Below are 15,261 nucleotides of genomic sequence, written 5' to 3' on the forward strand. Positions count from 1 at the left end.
GTTGTGAAAGGGTTAACCCTTTGTCGCGTGGCAGTGAAAGGGTTAACCTTTTGTCGCAGTGAACGGGTTAACCATTTGGTAGTGAAAGGGTTAATGCGCAGGTCTTTCCGGGAGTGTTCCATGGTCACGTCTTCCTCGCATACACCTACGATGGCTGATGTTTACAATCTTAATAATGTTGTCATGGAAACGCACATTGTTTCACGTGCAGAGAGCAGAGACTCCTACGGATAGAATGTTCCAACACAACTGCCATGGGAACTTTCAGTGAAATGTGTCTCGTGTGCCAAACCAAGACGTATTTCAATGAAAACATGATCAAGGATTATTATAAGGCAGCCATAATAGGTGTATCAGCAACATTACCATTCAATAATAACAATATTATAGATTTAAATAGGAATGACCGTTCTATGACTTGGAGAAGAATATCACAGTGAGTCAGAATCAGTCACTATATCCCCTTTAAATGCTCTTCTGATTGGCTACCCTGCATGTCTGATACTCCTATTCATCCCAGGTTCCCATCTGTCAATCATTAATCAACACACCATTCAGCCAATGGCCGCAGCCCTTGTATGAATGATATCAACCCATTTGAAAACCGAGCAGAAAAGAAAAAAAAAGTGAATAACTCCAAAACAAGGTCATTTGCAGAGCAGGGGAAAACTCAGACGATGTCATTGGTCCATGTCAAAGCCGTGCAAGCTCCCTAACCAATCAGATCAAACCGTGCTCATTCGTCATTGGTCAATACAGTCACCACTTCCTGCAACCACATCATGCTACAACACTTGTTTATTTGTTTGTTGTTTGTTTGACTCTGTAAAAAAAAAGAAGAAGGTTGTGTGTGTTGTGTTGTCATTTTCAAAGCACTTTAATCTTCAACACAACACGTGTTAAACGTATCTTAATAGCATGTGTTAAAGGTATCTTAACAACATAACATGTGTTAAAAGTATCTTAATAACATGTGGTAAAGGTATATTAATAGCATGTGTTAAAGGTATATTAATAACATGTGTTAAAGGTATATTAATAACATGTATTAAAGGTATATATGTATTGTAGACACAATGTTTTATTAACATGCATTGTGCTGAGAATGATCCTAACAAGAGTCAGGGACGTGTTATAAATGACACAGCCTCTGACAGAGCGCTAGCTGGGTCCGTTTTGTTAGTTAGTGCCCATGCAGGGACGGTTACTTAGAGTGACGTGAAAAACAATCCTCTTCCTCAGACCCTCATCATCATCATCGTCTATGTGGGAGAGGAGCAAGAAGAAGTGTTACTATCAAACATCAAATGCCAGACTAGTTGGACAACAGACAAAATGTGATTATAGTACTGATAGGACTTTTATTTTTACACACAAAAGACCCTAAACTACTAGTTAAACCTATCATGACCACAAAACGACAATGCATTAAAGCATTTAGGCATGTTATTTCATCATTACTAGTTAATTTTAGTAGGCCTATCAACCAATCACTGTGGCTGGATGACGTGATAACATTACTAAGCAGCTAGAATCTACCAATCACTGTGGCTGGATGATGTGATAACATTACTAAGCAGCTAGAATCTACCAATCACTGTGGCTGGATGATGTGATAACATTACTAAGCAGCTAGAATCTACCAATCACTGTGGCTGGATGACGTGATAACATTACTAAGCAGATGACTTGGAACTCAAATGCTCACAATGTCAATGTGTGTCAAATTGTATATATTTATTTTGGCCCAGGGCCCAGCACAAAGAGATCAATCAACAAATCAATCAATCAACCAACAAACCAATCAATCAATCAACCAACCAATCAATCAATCAATCTTCATTTATATAGCACATGTCATACATGTACGTATTCACCCCCACTCTGATTTAGACATCATAACGTGACTGCAGTGCAGTTGGGAAGGGGGTGTTCATGTTACTGAGAGGAATGACAAGAATCCAGAATACTGTCAAACCGGCGAGTCATTTTCGCCAACATCCTCCCCTGTCTCTCTCTCTGTCTCTCTCTCTGCCCCCCCCTCTCTCTCTCTCTCTCTCTCTCTCTCTCTCTCTCTCTCTCTCTCTCTCTCTCTCTCTCTAGATTGGTATTAATATCAGAGCTGACGAGAGCCGTTTTATTTTTTCCCCCAGAACACCTCAACTCCCCATCGAGGATAATTCCCCATCAACACTGACATTAAATGTTCTATCCCTTTAACACCTCGACCTCTCATCATACCGAGAGCACTTCCCCCTAACAGATCTCGTTTTAACCCCTCCGTTTAATCTCTTTTAACAGTGTACAGCTGTTAGGTGGTCAGATCTGTCCACCGGTGGTCCACAGAGAATTGTTTTTCCACCTAGATCTGCAGTCTGGTTCTCCTATCTCTTTTTATTGGTTAACACCTCGGGTTGGTTCCTCCTGAGAACAGCCCTCTCTTCTCCCTCGACCCCCAGAGTAGTTATTATCTCTGTTATATTATCCTATTAAAACCTCTAATGTCCACAGAGGATAATTCTCCATCTAGGCCGGCAGCTGTTCATATCCTTTAACACTGTGGTCTTTCAAGACTTATATTACATAGGGCGGCTGGGTGGCGCAGCTGAGATTGCGCTCGTCACCAATGCAAGAGACTCCGGTCTCGAATCCGGGTGTCGGCGTTGCCTTCGGCTTGGGCCAGTTGTCATACTAACTCAATTGGCAGAGTTAGAGGGTGGAAGTCGATGGGTGGGGATTTGGACGTTGTGGACAGCGACTCCTACAGGTCGGTTGGGGGACGACGCCTGCACAGCAGAGACAGGAAGTAGCGGGGGTAGTGTGAGCCTCCCATGCGTTACACCTCGCCACTGAGAGTCCGCGCTGGCAGGTGAAAAGATGTGACAGGCTGCCTCCTCGTGTACCGGAGGGGACACGTGATGCAAGGCTTCTATCCTCCCTACAACCGACCAGTGGGGGGCATAGTCGAGCAACATTCAAGACAGGGGAGGGGAGAATTGGAAACTCGAAATTGGGATGGGAGAAAAATAGAAAATAAGGAGAAAAAGTGGAGAAAAAAAGAAAAAGAAAAAAGACTTATATTACACGAGGAACATGTGCTCTATGTTCACGTTTTCAAAGTCTGTCTAAAGAGACGTCGGTTCACTTGGCCAAGTACATCTTGACAACATGTACTAACAGCATTCTAACTATTGCCAAGCGAGTTTTACTCCAAACCCCGCCCCATAGTGCGACAAACTGCTGCGGCCTCCGATATCGTGCTGTGATTGGATGAGATGCTCTCCACACTGGCTTCCACCTCTCTACTGTTTGTCAGTGTTACGCGGTCCAAAGCGCTTTACAATTTGTTCCTCACATTGTACCCATTCACTCACACATTCACACACCAACGGCAGAGGCAACCATGCAATGTGCCAACCTGCTCATCGGGAAGAGTTAGGGGTTAAGTGTCTTGCTCAAGGACACTTCCGGCACACGGCCCGGGAGGAGTGGGAATCGAACCGGGAATCTCCGGATTACCAGCCTACTGCTCTACCTCCCGAGTCACTGTCGTCCCACACTGTCGTTCGCTAGAAGCTAACGTTATGCTTAGCCAGCCTTATTGTCGCTAGTCTTCTACGATTGGAAATCAGTGAATAATAATTCAATAGTAGCTAGTGTAACGTTAGCTCCATCATCAGTGCTATCGCAGAGCACTGGCTTACAGGTCGTGACACCTGGTCTCACAGCACTAACTGCGGATGGGCTTGTGTGCTTTTACTGGTTGTCAAAGCACACAAAAAAGGTGATAAATATGCACCCAAAATACAATGAAAATACCTTTTAAAAAAGATTTGCTGGGCGGCTGGGTGGTGCAGCGGACTAAGCGCTCGTCACCAACACCAATCCGGCTGTCAGCGTTGCCTCCGGCTTGGCCGGCCGTCATACTGGCTCAATTGGCAGAGTCAGCGGGAGGGAAGCCGGTGGGTGGGTCCGGGTCGTTGTAAACAGCGACTCCTACAGTTTGGTCGGGGCGCCTGCACAGCGAGGGAAGGATCTGGAGGGAGGTAGTGTGACCTTCCACACGTTACACTCTCCCAGTGAGAGTCCGCGCTGCCAGGTGAAAAGAAGTGGTGGGCTGGGTACACATGTGTCGGAGGAAGCATGTGATACAGTCTCCACCCTCCCAGACCGACGGTAGGGGGTAGAGTGCGCAACGACCAGGAAGGGGATTGGGAATTGGCATACGACTAACATTGGGAGGGGAGAAAAACGGAAAAAGAAAGGGGGGAAAAATATAATAAAAAAAAGGGATTTGCTGAATGACATTCTGAGTTTAAAATGTAAATTATGTTTCTAAGACCCTAAACGTGGCAAATCTGTTGCTCAGTCAAACAAGCCTCCTCTACTTTTACTGGTATCACTCACTCCGCTCATCCAACTTAGCCCTTCTGAGCACACCACACTACCGCCTTAAGTCCACAGAAAACAAATCATTCTCCTCCGCTGCTCCCCGACTCTGGAATCAACTCCCGTTACACATCAAAGAAGCCCCCATCCAAGTTTCAAGTTTCTTTAATAGTTGTCATACAGAAGTACAGAATACTTTTATACAAAATGCTTCTTACTGTTACGCTCCGTAGAAACATTTAAGTCCCACCTCAAAACCCACCTGTTCAATCTTGCATACCCTCACTCCTGACCCCCCAACCCCTGCATCACTTACATTTTCACATCTGTACACACCTATATTTTAGTATTATTATTTATTTTAAAATGTTCTCTGTCTTGTCTCTAAGCTGTCTCCCTCTCTCTGTATTATCCTCACCATGTCGTCATTGTGAAAGTCCATGTACTGTGTTTGTCCATGTACTGTGTTTGTCCGTATGCTATAATGCCATGTATGTAAAGCGCTTTGAGATGCCTAATGTAAGGCGCTATATAAAATACATTTATTATTATTATTATTATTATTATTATTATTATTATTATTATTATTATTATTATTATTATTATTATTATTATTATTATTATTATTATTATTATTATTATTATTATTATTATTATTATCAGCATTAATTCTACGTCTGACTCCATTCACTTGGTAGAGTCCCCTGTCTGCTTGTTGTCCCAGAGCTGGTGACGGACGTCGCCAGCAAGTTTCACGTCAGCTCCAGGGTTCCCACAGACATTACAAAATGCAATTCAAGGACTTTCAAGTACTTTTCCAAGCACTATTTTTTATTTTAAAAGGGCAATAAAAAGGATACAATTCAATTTTAAATGCCATTTCTTTATTTAAAAAAAGATCCGATCCAATATTTATTTCTTAAAACCAATTTCCGACAATTAGTTACACTTTAGATAAAAAATTTAATGTAAAATGTAATTCAGAAAAATGTTATCGTGGATGAACAAAACTTTCAACGCAAATGGTTCATTTGAATTTCAAGGACTTGTTAAGCACCTTGTTAAAAAATGGGCTGTTTTCAAGGAATTCCAGGCCGTGATTTAAAAAAAAAATTATCAAGCACTTTAAGCACTTCAAGGACCTTGTGCAAACCCTGCAGTTCCATTCTGTCTCAGCTAACAACACTAACAACACTGACCCTTATCTAGGTATCAGACATACATAGCATTGTTTTTCTTTTAGATTTGAAGTTGCTGGTAAATTTACTGAATGGTTCATTTGGTCAGAAAGAACATTGTAATAGAATGTTTGTATGCGCCATCCAGTGGTTTCTGCCACAGTGTCACAGAGTCCTTAGTTACCATGGCAACCACTGTGCTTCCCAGCCTTTTGACAAAGGTCACATTATGAAAATCTCACTTTTTCAGTGCTTGAAAGGAAAGGAAGTATAATTATGTGACCTTTATACCTAATTAACAAAAATGTCACCTCCTAATGCAGTAAGTTATAATGTTACTCAACATGAAATCACATAACAATTAATAATTTTCTCTGAAAATGTTTGTTTTGTAGCTAGAAGGCTAGTTTCACATGAATTAATTAACACTCCGCTTGAACATTCGCACCAGTTGGTAAATGTCAGGATCCGTTGGAATGTGTGGCTCCATTGCTAACAAGCCATTCTTATGGTAGATAATTATTGTTGAACCCTCTTTCCCCAAAAAGTGACAAGTTACAAACTAAGTCAAAAGAAAAAGGGGGGGGGGGGGCGCCCACTGCATACTGCCTCGCAGACCCACGCGGGCGACCCGGGTTCGCCTCCCGCTCCCAGACGGATTTGTCACATGTCCTCCCCCACATCTTCTCCCATTCTCCCTCTCCTCTGTCGGTCATGTCTGACCAATAAAGCTGGAAAAACGCTAAAAAGAAATCTTAAAAAATGTGACAACATACTTTTTAGACGCTGTGAGGTGATGAAAACCAGGCCTAAATCAATGTGTAGATCAGGGGTCTCAAACTCAATTTACCTGGGGGCCGCTGGAGGTAGAGTCTGGGTGAGGCTGGGCCGCATCAAATATTCCACAAAAAAAGGGTTTCAAGTATTCAAAAAAAAAGTACAACTGATTCAATCTTCTCAATCTTTAGCAATAACATTTCAGAACATGAACAGTTCTTCAGAACATGAACAGTTCTTCAGGCTTCTCAGTGGTGTCAGTGGACTCATCCACAGCTATGGAAATGCACTGTGCATTTTTTTTATTCTATCACAGAGCTGTTTATAAAAAAAATAGGTAAAAACCATATTATGCGTTTTCATCAATAAATAAATGCCCCACATTTTTTTATAGATTGGGGGCCCACAAATTGATTATTTCATGGGGCCCAGAATCTCCAGCTACGCCCCTGGCTGGGAGGAACTCAGGATGAAGGCATATTTTTCCGTCCATTCACCTTTGAATTGCAGTCGACTTTTCTTTTACTGACCATCTTTGAAAATGCCATATTTTTCTGCTGGCTGCCTGCTGGCGAAACTAGGCTAATAGCTACATTTATCTCACAGAGATAAAACTGGGAGCGAGTTTACTGTAGATGCGCGGTCAACTCTGCTCCGACTTGAACTGAAAGAGAGAGACGACATGCAGTCCGTGAAGACCCGCCCTACTCCCCTACTCTGCCTCTGATTCGCAGACTGTGGGTGAGGGGGAAAAACGCTGACGGGACGCGTATGTGATTGGACCAGACTCGTACACAGACAGACAGTGGCAGTGCACGCGGACAGACATGCAGAGCACTGCTCGCAGTCAGAGGAGCGAGGATGCATTTGCTTCCACTTTACTTGATATCACTCCGGAATCACGTTTCAACCAAGTCACTAACATAACGTTGCTGTCATGAGCCTGCGCTATGGTAGCCTACAAGTGATAAAATAAATAAAACTTCCAACTCTCGCGCAACGACTCGGCAAACAGTAGTGCGCGGGCCGCATTAACACTACACTTTGATGTCCAGTAGGGGGCCGCAGAATATCATCCCGCGGGCTGCAATTGGCCCGCGGGCCGCGAGTTTGAGACCCCTGGTGTAGATGCTGTGGGGCGATGAAAACCAGGGCCTAAATCAATGTGTAGATGCTGTGAGGCGATGAAAAAACCAGGCCTAAATAAATGTGTAGATGCTGTGAGGCGATGAAAAAAACCAGGCCTAAATCAATGTGTAGATGCTGTGAGGTGATGAAAAAACCAGGCCTAAATCAATGTGTAGATGCTGTGAGGCGATGAAAACCAGGGCCTAAATCAATGTTTAGATGCTGTGAGGTGATGAAAGCCAGGCCTAAATCAATGTTTAGATGCTGTGAGGTGATGAAAGCCAGGCCTAAATCAATGTTTAGATGCTGTGAGGCGATGAAAGCCAGGCCTAAATCAATGTTTAGATGCTGTGAGGCGATGAAAGCCAGGCCTAAATCAATGTTTAGATGCTGTGAGGCGATGAAAAAACGAGGCCTAAATCAATGTTTAGCCTCTAGCTGGCAGTTTACTGTAGTATTAAGGACACTGCGCTCTGCAGAGTAGTATCGCCATGGCAACCGGATGTCAGCCTCTTTCCTCTCTGAGTCAAAGCCTTATTAATGTGGAGGTGTAACAGGTCAAGATCCCCTGCAGTTAGTGGGGCAGAACATGACACTACAACTGTCAGGGCAACCGTCGGTAGTGTGGCAGTAAATGGTTAACCTTCTGTAAGTGTGGCAGTGAAAGGGTTAACCTGCTGTCGTGTGGCAGTGAAAGGGTTAACCTTCCGTGTATCATCGCAGTGAAAGGGTTAACCGCTTGGTAGCGCGGCAGTGAAATGGTTAATACTGAACAAAGTAGTATGCGTGGTATTTTAAAGGGATAGTTTCAGATTTTTGAAGCCCTATCCCTATTTATTACTTACCAAAGAGGGTGTCTATTGGTAGAATCCTTTCTCAGCACAAGATATGCTGCTCCTCCGACTAGCTCACACGCACATTAATGCTGTCTGTACGAGCCCCTCCAGGCATCTCTCTCTCTCTCTCTCTCTCTCTCTCTCTCTCTCTCTCTCTCTCTCTCTCTCTCTCTCTCTCTCTCTCTCTCTCTCTCTCTCTCTCTCTCTCTCTCTCTCTCTCTCTCTCTCTCTCTCTCTCTCTCTCTCTCTCTCTCTCTCCTCTCTCTCTCTCTCTCTCTCTCTCCCCCAGGCTCTGGAACTCCCTGAGTCTATCTCTCCATCTCTCTCTGTATCTCTCCTCTCTCTTTCTATCCCTCTCTCTCTATATCTCTCTATATGTATCTATCTCTCTGTATCTCTCCCTCTTTCTCTGTATCTCTATATATCTGTATCTCTCCCTTTCTCTGTATCTCTCTCCCTCTATCTCTCTGTATCTCTCTATCTATGTATCTCTTTCTCTCTCTCTGTATCTCTCTCTCCCTCTCTGTATCTCTCTCTGTATCTTTCTCTGTCTGTATCTCTCTCTCCTCTCTTTGTATCTCTGTATCTCTCTCTGTATCTCTCTCTGTATTTCTCTCTGTATCTCTCTCTCCCTCTCTGTATCTTTCTCTGTATCTCTCTCTGTATCTTTCTCTGTCTGTATCTCTCTCTCCCTCTCTTTGTATCTCTGTATCTCTCTCTGTATCTCTCTCTGTATTTCTCTCTGTATCTCTCTCCCTCTCTCTGTATCTCTCTATCTGTATCTCTCTCTGTATATCTGTCTGTATCCCTCTTTCTCTGTATCTCTCGTCTTGTGCAACCATATTTAAGAGAGAGACAGGGTGGTAAATAATACATACAAAAAGTTCTGCACTAAAGAGAGAGAGAGAGAGAGAGAGAGAGAGAGAGAGAGAGAGAGAGAGAGAGAGAGAGAGAGAGAGAGAGAGAGAGAGAGAGAGAGAGAGAGAGAGAGAGAGAGAGAGAGAGAGAGAGAGAGAGAGAGAGAGGAGAGAGAGAGAGAGAGAGACAGACACACACAGACAGACAGGAGCAGAGTGTGGTGAGCTGTATATTCTGTCCTGGACAGATAACGAAGAACCCCACTACGGCCAGCCGGTTGCAGAGGACATTTCACAGTTGGTCGTCTCCGTGTTGGACTCTGGGTCCCCGCTCTTGGAACCACAGAGACTGGGCCCCCGCTCTCAGAACCACCGAGACACCGGTGTCACGGCACCATTACAGACAACAACACTGTCACTCCTACAGCGCGGCACGCGGCACAGCTTCCTGCGAGGTCACCCACAGTCCAGTGAACATCAGCTGTTCTGGGGGGTGGAGGCGTGATGGACACAGCAAAGATAAAGTGAGGCCCCTGCCTCCCTCTGTCCGTGCAGAACAACCCCCCTCAGAGGTGCTCACTGATGTATCCATGTTTACCATTGATGCTTCTATCGTTGCTATGGTAACCAACACGTTTTTCTACTACTCTGAACCCTAAATCAGCATAAGAAATAGTCCAGCGTTCTTTGAAAAACAGTTCTTCCCAGACATTTGCTCTCATTTACCCACATGCCAGTTCCTTTACTTAAGTAAAAGTAGAAAATACTCTGATAAATGAGTACGCTGGTAAGTCCTCCATTCAAATTCTACTTTAAGTAAAAGTAGAGACGTATTTGCTATTTGTGTTTGCTACTATAAAGTAAAAGTACACATTCTACATGACGTTTTTGTTTTTCCATTGACCCTCTATAGGTTATGTTAAAGTGGTATGTGGTCCAGTTATGCTGCTCTGATTAAAGGTTGTGTTAAAGTGGTATGTGGTCCAGTTATGCTGCTCTGATTACATCCTCTTGAAGTTGACAGGCTTCAAATGTGAAAGTATATAATCTTCATACATTTTTTATTTTGTATATATTATGTTTTCCATGCTAAATCTTTTTCTTCAAAGTAACTAGTAACGGATAGGTTCAGACAAATGCCGTGGACTAAAAAGTACAATATTTTCCCTTGAAATGTAGTGGAGTAAAAGTATAAAGTTCCCTAAAATGAAAAGTACAAGTAGCTCGGAATTGTACTTAAGTACAGTACTTGAGTAAAAACACTTAGTTACTTTCCACCACTGCCCAATGCTCCGTGTGAGAGAGTGAGCTTTTGGAGCTTCAGGTCCCGCCCCCTAAAATGTATGTAGTGTGTATAGGGAGGTGTGGTGGTTACGTCATTGCTGTTTTTCCGTGTTCCACCCTCTGTCCAACACAATGTATTTCCCATTTCTAAATCGTCTCGTTTAAAACAAATAAAGCATTAACATTTGCATGGTGTACATGTATCTTTCTGTGTGCGTATTCATCCACAATCTATAGCTCAACATGAAAATATTCGCAATTAATCATAAAAAAAAATCACCCAATTTTATTTCAACCAAAAATGCTTAAACAATAATGTTAGTGATAGAAGGGAACTCATTTTGTGCAAAAAGTGAAAAGCTTTTCAATTTCCATTGTTACAATAGCCCATAACCCATTTTCCATAACCCATGATAAATCCCTATACGGGTGGACCTCGCGGGCGACGTCAGACTACACCTCCCTATAGACCTGTTCACTGTTCACAAACATACCGTGTTCAAGCCAATCAGCAATACCAACTGAGTCACGTGACTAAGTTGCTCCCAACCTGCACGAGCTGCTGCACTAAACCACGACACTCCCCTGACTAAAAAGTTGTTTCAAACGAAAACGGCTGGATGTCATTTTGCCAAATCAGCAGCATGGCTGTGAGTGTGAGTCTTGGCATGGATTGATTGTTTAGATCGCTAGCATGGCTAACAAATGCAAATATATCGTAGTCTGCCCCGCTCCGGGGATGTGCAGCGTGCACACTGAGTCTGACGTATAAAGCGAACAGGTCTATACTACTGTGGGAGTGGGTTCTCATCACCAGCGTGCAGGCTTCCTTTCCTGACTTGCAGACAGTGTGGTTTGTTTATGTTAACAACCTTGGTCTCTTCCAACATGGCGAATGGTGGAAAAGCAGACGTGACCGTGAGGTAGACAACATGTCTCTCTATTGGTGACCTTCTTCCAGACCATAATATCCTACACTTCCATCGCTACACAGTGTATGGTATACAATATACTGGTCTCACTTACCCCCCTTCTTCCTCCTCAATGTGGCTGAGAGAGAGAGAGAGGGAGAGAGAGAGAGAGAGAGAGAGAGATAGAGAGAGAGAGAGAGAGAGAGAGAGAGAGAGAGAGAGAGAGAGAGAGAGAGAGAGAGAGAGAGAGAGAGAGAGAGAGAGAGAGAGAGAGAGAGAGGGAGTCATAAAACAGTTATAAATATACATCCTCAAAACACAATTGGACCCAAGCGAGGATGTTGAGGAGGATGGTAATAATCACAGTTCCAGCTCCTTCTAGTTGCATGTGCAGGGATTTGAACGTGCACCTGCACCCAGGGCCACTGCCCACTGGTGTTTGTGGGAATATAATGGGGGCCCCAGAAAGGTTCCTGCACTTGGGCCCATTGTGACCTCGCGCTGCCACTGTAAAACAGTGTCATACACTGTAAAAAATCACCTTGTCTCAACTTATATTTTCAAGTAACCTTTTTGCACGTTTTATTTTGTTGCTGAATCAACTAAATAAATAAAAACAACAATGCAAAAAGTTAAGTTGAGACAACTTGTGATTTCTTTTTACAGTTTCCTTTTTCCCTTTTTTTACAATAGCTAATATACATAGCTTTAGAATATTACCCAGGTATTATGAACTAGTCGACCTGTACTCTTGGCCAGAATAGCTGGAAGCAACAGACGAGTCCTTAAAGCTGCAATAATAATTTTCTGACTGTATTTTTAAAAAAATTATTAAACGTCTTATCAAACTTTCGTTGATTCATGGTATCCTCAATTAATTCAAATAATTTATTTTCTTTGTTGACAAAACCCACCCTGTGCTATTTTATAGACCTATGCATTTAAAACTTTTTAAATTGTAATAACTCTCTTAATTACATCAATACTGTGCTGTCAGAACAGTGTTATGTTTGTTTAACAACCAGGAAATGACCAAGAGCATTTTTCCAGCAAATCTCTTAGTTACAGTTTGTTTATAGTGGTGACTCGTTATTGCAGCTTTAAACAAAACACATGATAAATATGACAGGGAATATCAGAAAAAGCTTAAACATGATTATTAAATTAGCCTTACATTGATGTGGTGGTGGAAATGGGACAGATTTAAATATGTTTCTCTTCCTGGACAGAAAAGAAAAAAATTCATAATCCATAAATCTGAACCAATAAGTGTTTGGTAACCTTGACGATATGTCAATATGTTCTGATGCATTTCCACCTCAGTTGGATGATGGATGGATGGATGACGGATGGATTATGGATGGATGAACAGCATGGAGAAAAGCTCATCTCATCCAATAATCAGGGTTTGGGTCAATTCACTTTCAATCCAATCAATTCGAGATACTATCAGGAATTTCAATTAATTTACGAATCTATTTACAACATCCATCCATAATTATTTCTTAATAGGTTGAATATTGAAATACGACGAGCCTCAAACTGAAACGTTTATGAATTCCTGAATTGCTGGAATTGAAAGCGGAAATTAATTTAAAGGTCCCCTGTCTTATAAATGGCCTTTTCCAGTGTTTAGCATTGTTTTCTAGCAATGGGGGTTTGTATCAATGGGGTCGGTGTCTCTAATTCTCATTTTGGCGGATTGCTCCAATTCAGTTGAGACAAGATCCTCCCCCAGTGAACTAAGCCATTCTGATTTGACTCGCTATCCTCTATGGTTGTAGCCACACTCAACCATTCGCTCAACAACAGAGCGAGTGGAAATACTGACACTTCCTCAAACGGGTTGACGTGGCGCGGGTGCCGACAGAGAGAGAAGAGAACGAGCGAGCGAGAGAGGGAGAGGGAGAGAGGGACATGGAGCATCTTACACACACTCCCCGACCGCTCGCGTGCAGGGAAACACACACACGCAGTCGGGAGCGCGCGCAAAAGGAGGACAGCGGGGAGTCAAAGCGGTAGATGGATTAAAAGCCTGAATACTGATCATATAGTTGATGATGATGATGATGGCTTGAATTTATATAGCGCCTTTCACATACCCAAGGCGCTTTACTATAAAAGGGGGAGGGGGGAGGGGGTTGGGGAGAGGATAACGGTGACCTAAACTAAGAAACAAAATACAAAAACAGAACAGAGCAAACAGAACAAAACTAAATAGAACAAAACTGAATGAATGGGATACTCAGGAGCATCACAGACCAGAGGCCTGGGTGAAGAGATAAGTATTCAGCAGGTTTTTTAAATGGACAGCAGAATTAGCATTGTGGATGTCCATGGGGAGGGAGTTCCAGCGGGTGGTGGGGGGGGGGTCCGCAGCCTGGCTTGTGGGATGGTGAGTAAGCCTGTGTGAGAGGAGCGGAGACTCCGGGGGGGGGGGTGCAGGTGTGGAGACGGTCGGATAGGTATTGAGGGGCGTAAGTGATTTATATGTCAGCAGGAGGATTTTGAAGGTGACACAAGATTGTACAGGAAGCCAGTGGAGGTGAATGAGGGTGGGGGTGATGTGCTGCCAGGGTTTGGTTAGAGCAGAAGCACTACACAATGTTGTGCTACTCTACGTTAAATATACAGTCAATTCCATAAGTAGCGCGACTGTGAGCTAGACTTAATTTATTTAGCTGGTGTCATTGTTTGAATAAGGTTTGACTTGGAGGCCAATAGTCAATAATCTCCAATCGAACACACATGGTGTGTTTGTTTGGCTCTTAGACAGCTCATCTTTTGATGTGAAGTCCACACTGAAGATGAATGAACAGCAATATCAATCGATCAATCAAACCCTTTAGCTCACTGTCCCAATATTTAGGATATTGACTGATCAATCATGTCATGGTGCATACCTGTACCTGCATTTTCCACTGTAGGAGCACATATAAAAACAAATATATAAATAAATACAAAAACAAGATGACAACATCACAACATCACTAATATTTCCAGGTCAGAAATACAGTCAAACAATAGGAAAACAAGCACAAAATACACAACAACATACATGAAAATGAGCTGAAACAACTCAGATAATTCTGTCTAATTATTCTTAATTAAGTGAGCTGAAACAACTCAGATACGTCGAATTCTTGTTCATTTTAGTCAAAGTCTATACATTAGTTAGATCTGAACGACAGATCCGAGATCAGTGGATTTTGAGGGCCCGAGGCACATCAGCCTTATGCAGATTGTGCCATATGACCTGGACCCTGGTCCATTGCTGGTGCATTGTGGGTACGTCCTGTCTTACCTAGCTCTTCCAGTTCAGAGGTCATGGACTTGGATCTCATCGCCATGGACAACGCTGTAGAGGGGGCTCTTCTGGGAGCAGGGGGAACTGGGGAGAGGAACACACACACGCACGCACACGCACGCGCACACACACACACACACACACACACACACACACACACACACACACACACACACACACACACACACACACACACACACACACACACACACACACACACACACACACGCCACACACACACACACACACACACACACACACACACACACACACACACACACACACACACGCACACACACACAGTCACACACTGAATAAACTTCAACAAGACTGGGTCAGCATCTGTGGCGTGACCCTCCTAGCTGGTCTTCAGCTGTGTCATATATTTTTAATGTAGACCTTTTCTTTTGTATTTGTACGTCAGCTCTTTGACTGCGAGAGTGGAGGTGACTCAACCTCGATGACTTGGACTCGGACTCGGACTAGGGTAATAATGGGGACTCAACTTGGACTCGACTCTGGCTCTTCTTTGGCGACTCGGACTTGGACTAGGACTCGAACACTGGGGACTCGAGACTCGACTCGAACTCAAGA

The 15,261-nt window shown here is 43.3% G+C and overlaps 1 protein-coding gene across 1 annotated transcript in view; it reads right to left on the minus strand.

Annotated features, from left to right (window-relative positions):
• The window catches only part of LOC311245277 (SH3 and multiple ankyrin repeat domains protein 2-like), a gene marked incomplete at both ends in the record, with an annotated part of 187,162 nt that overhangs the window by 47,009 nt on the left and 124,892 nt on the right, over positions 1-15,261 (minus strand). Inside the window, 1 exon segment of the mRNA XM_084335113.1 lies at positions 14,665-14,751. Coding sequence (XP_084191239.1) covers positions 14,665-14,751 — 87 coding nt within the window.

This window comes from Notolepis coatsorum, assembly GCF_963971535.1.
Source record: "Notolepis coatsorum genome assembly, chromosome: 18".
NCBI lineage: Eukaryota > Metazoa > Chordata > Actinopteri > Aulopiformes > Paralepididae > Notolepis > Notolepis coatsorum.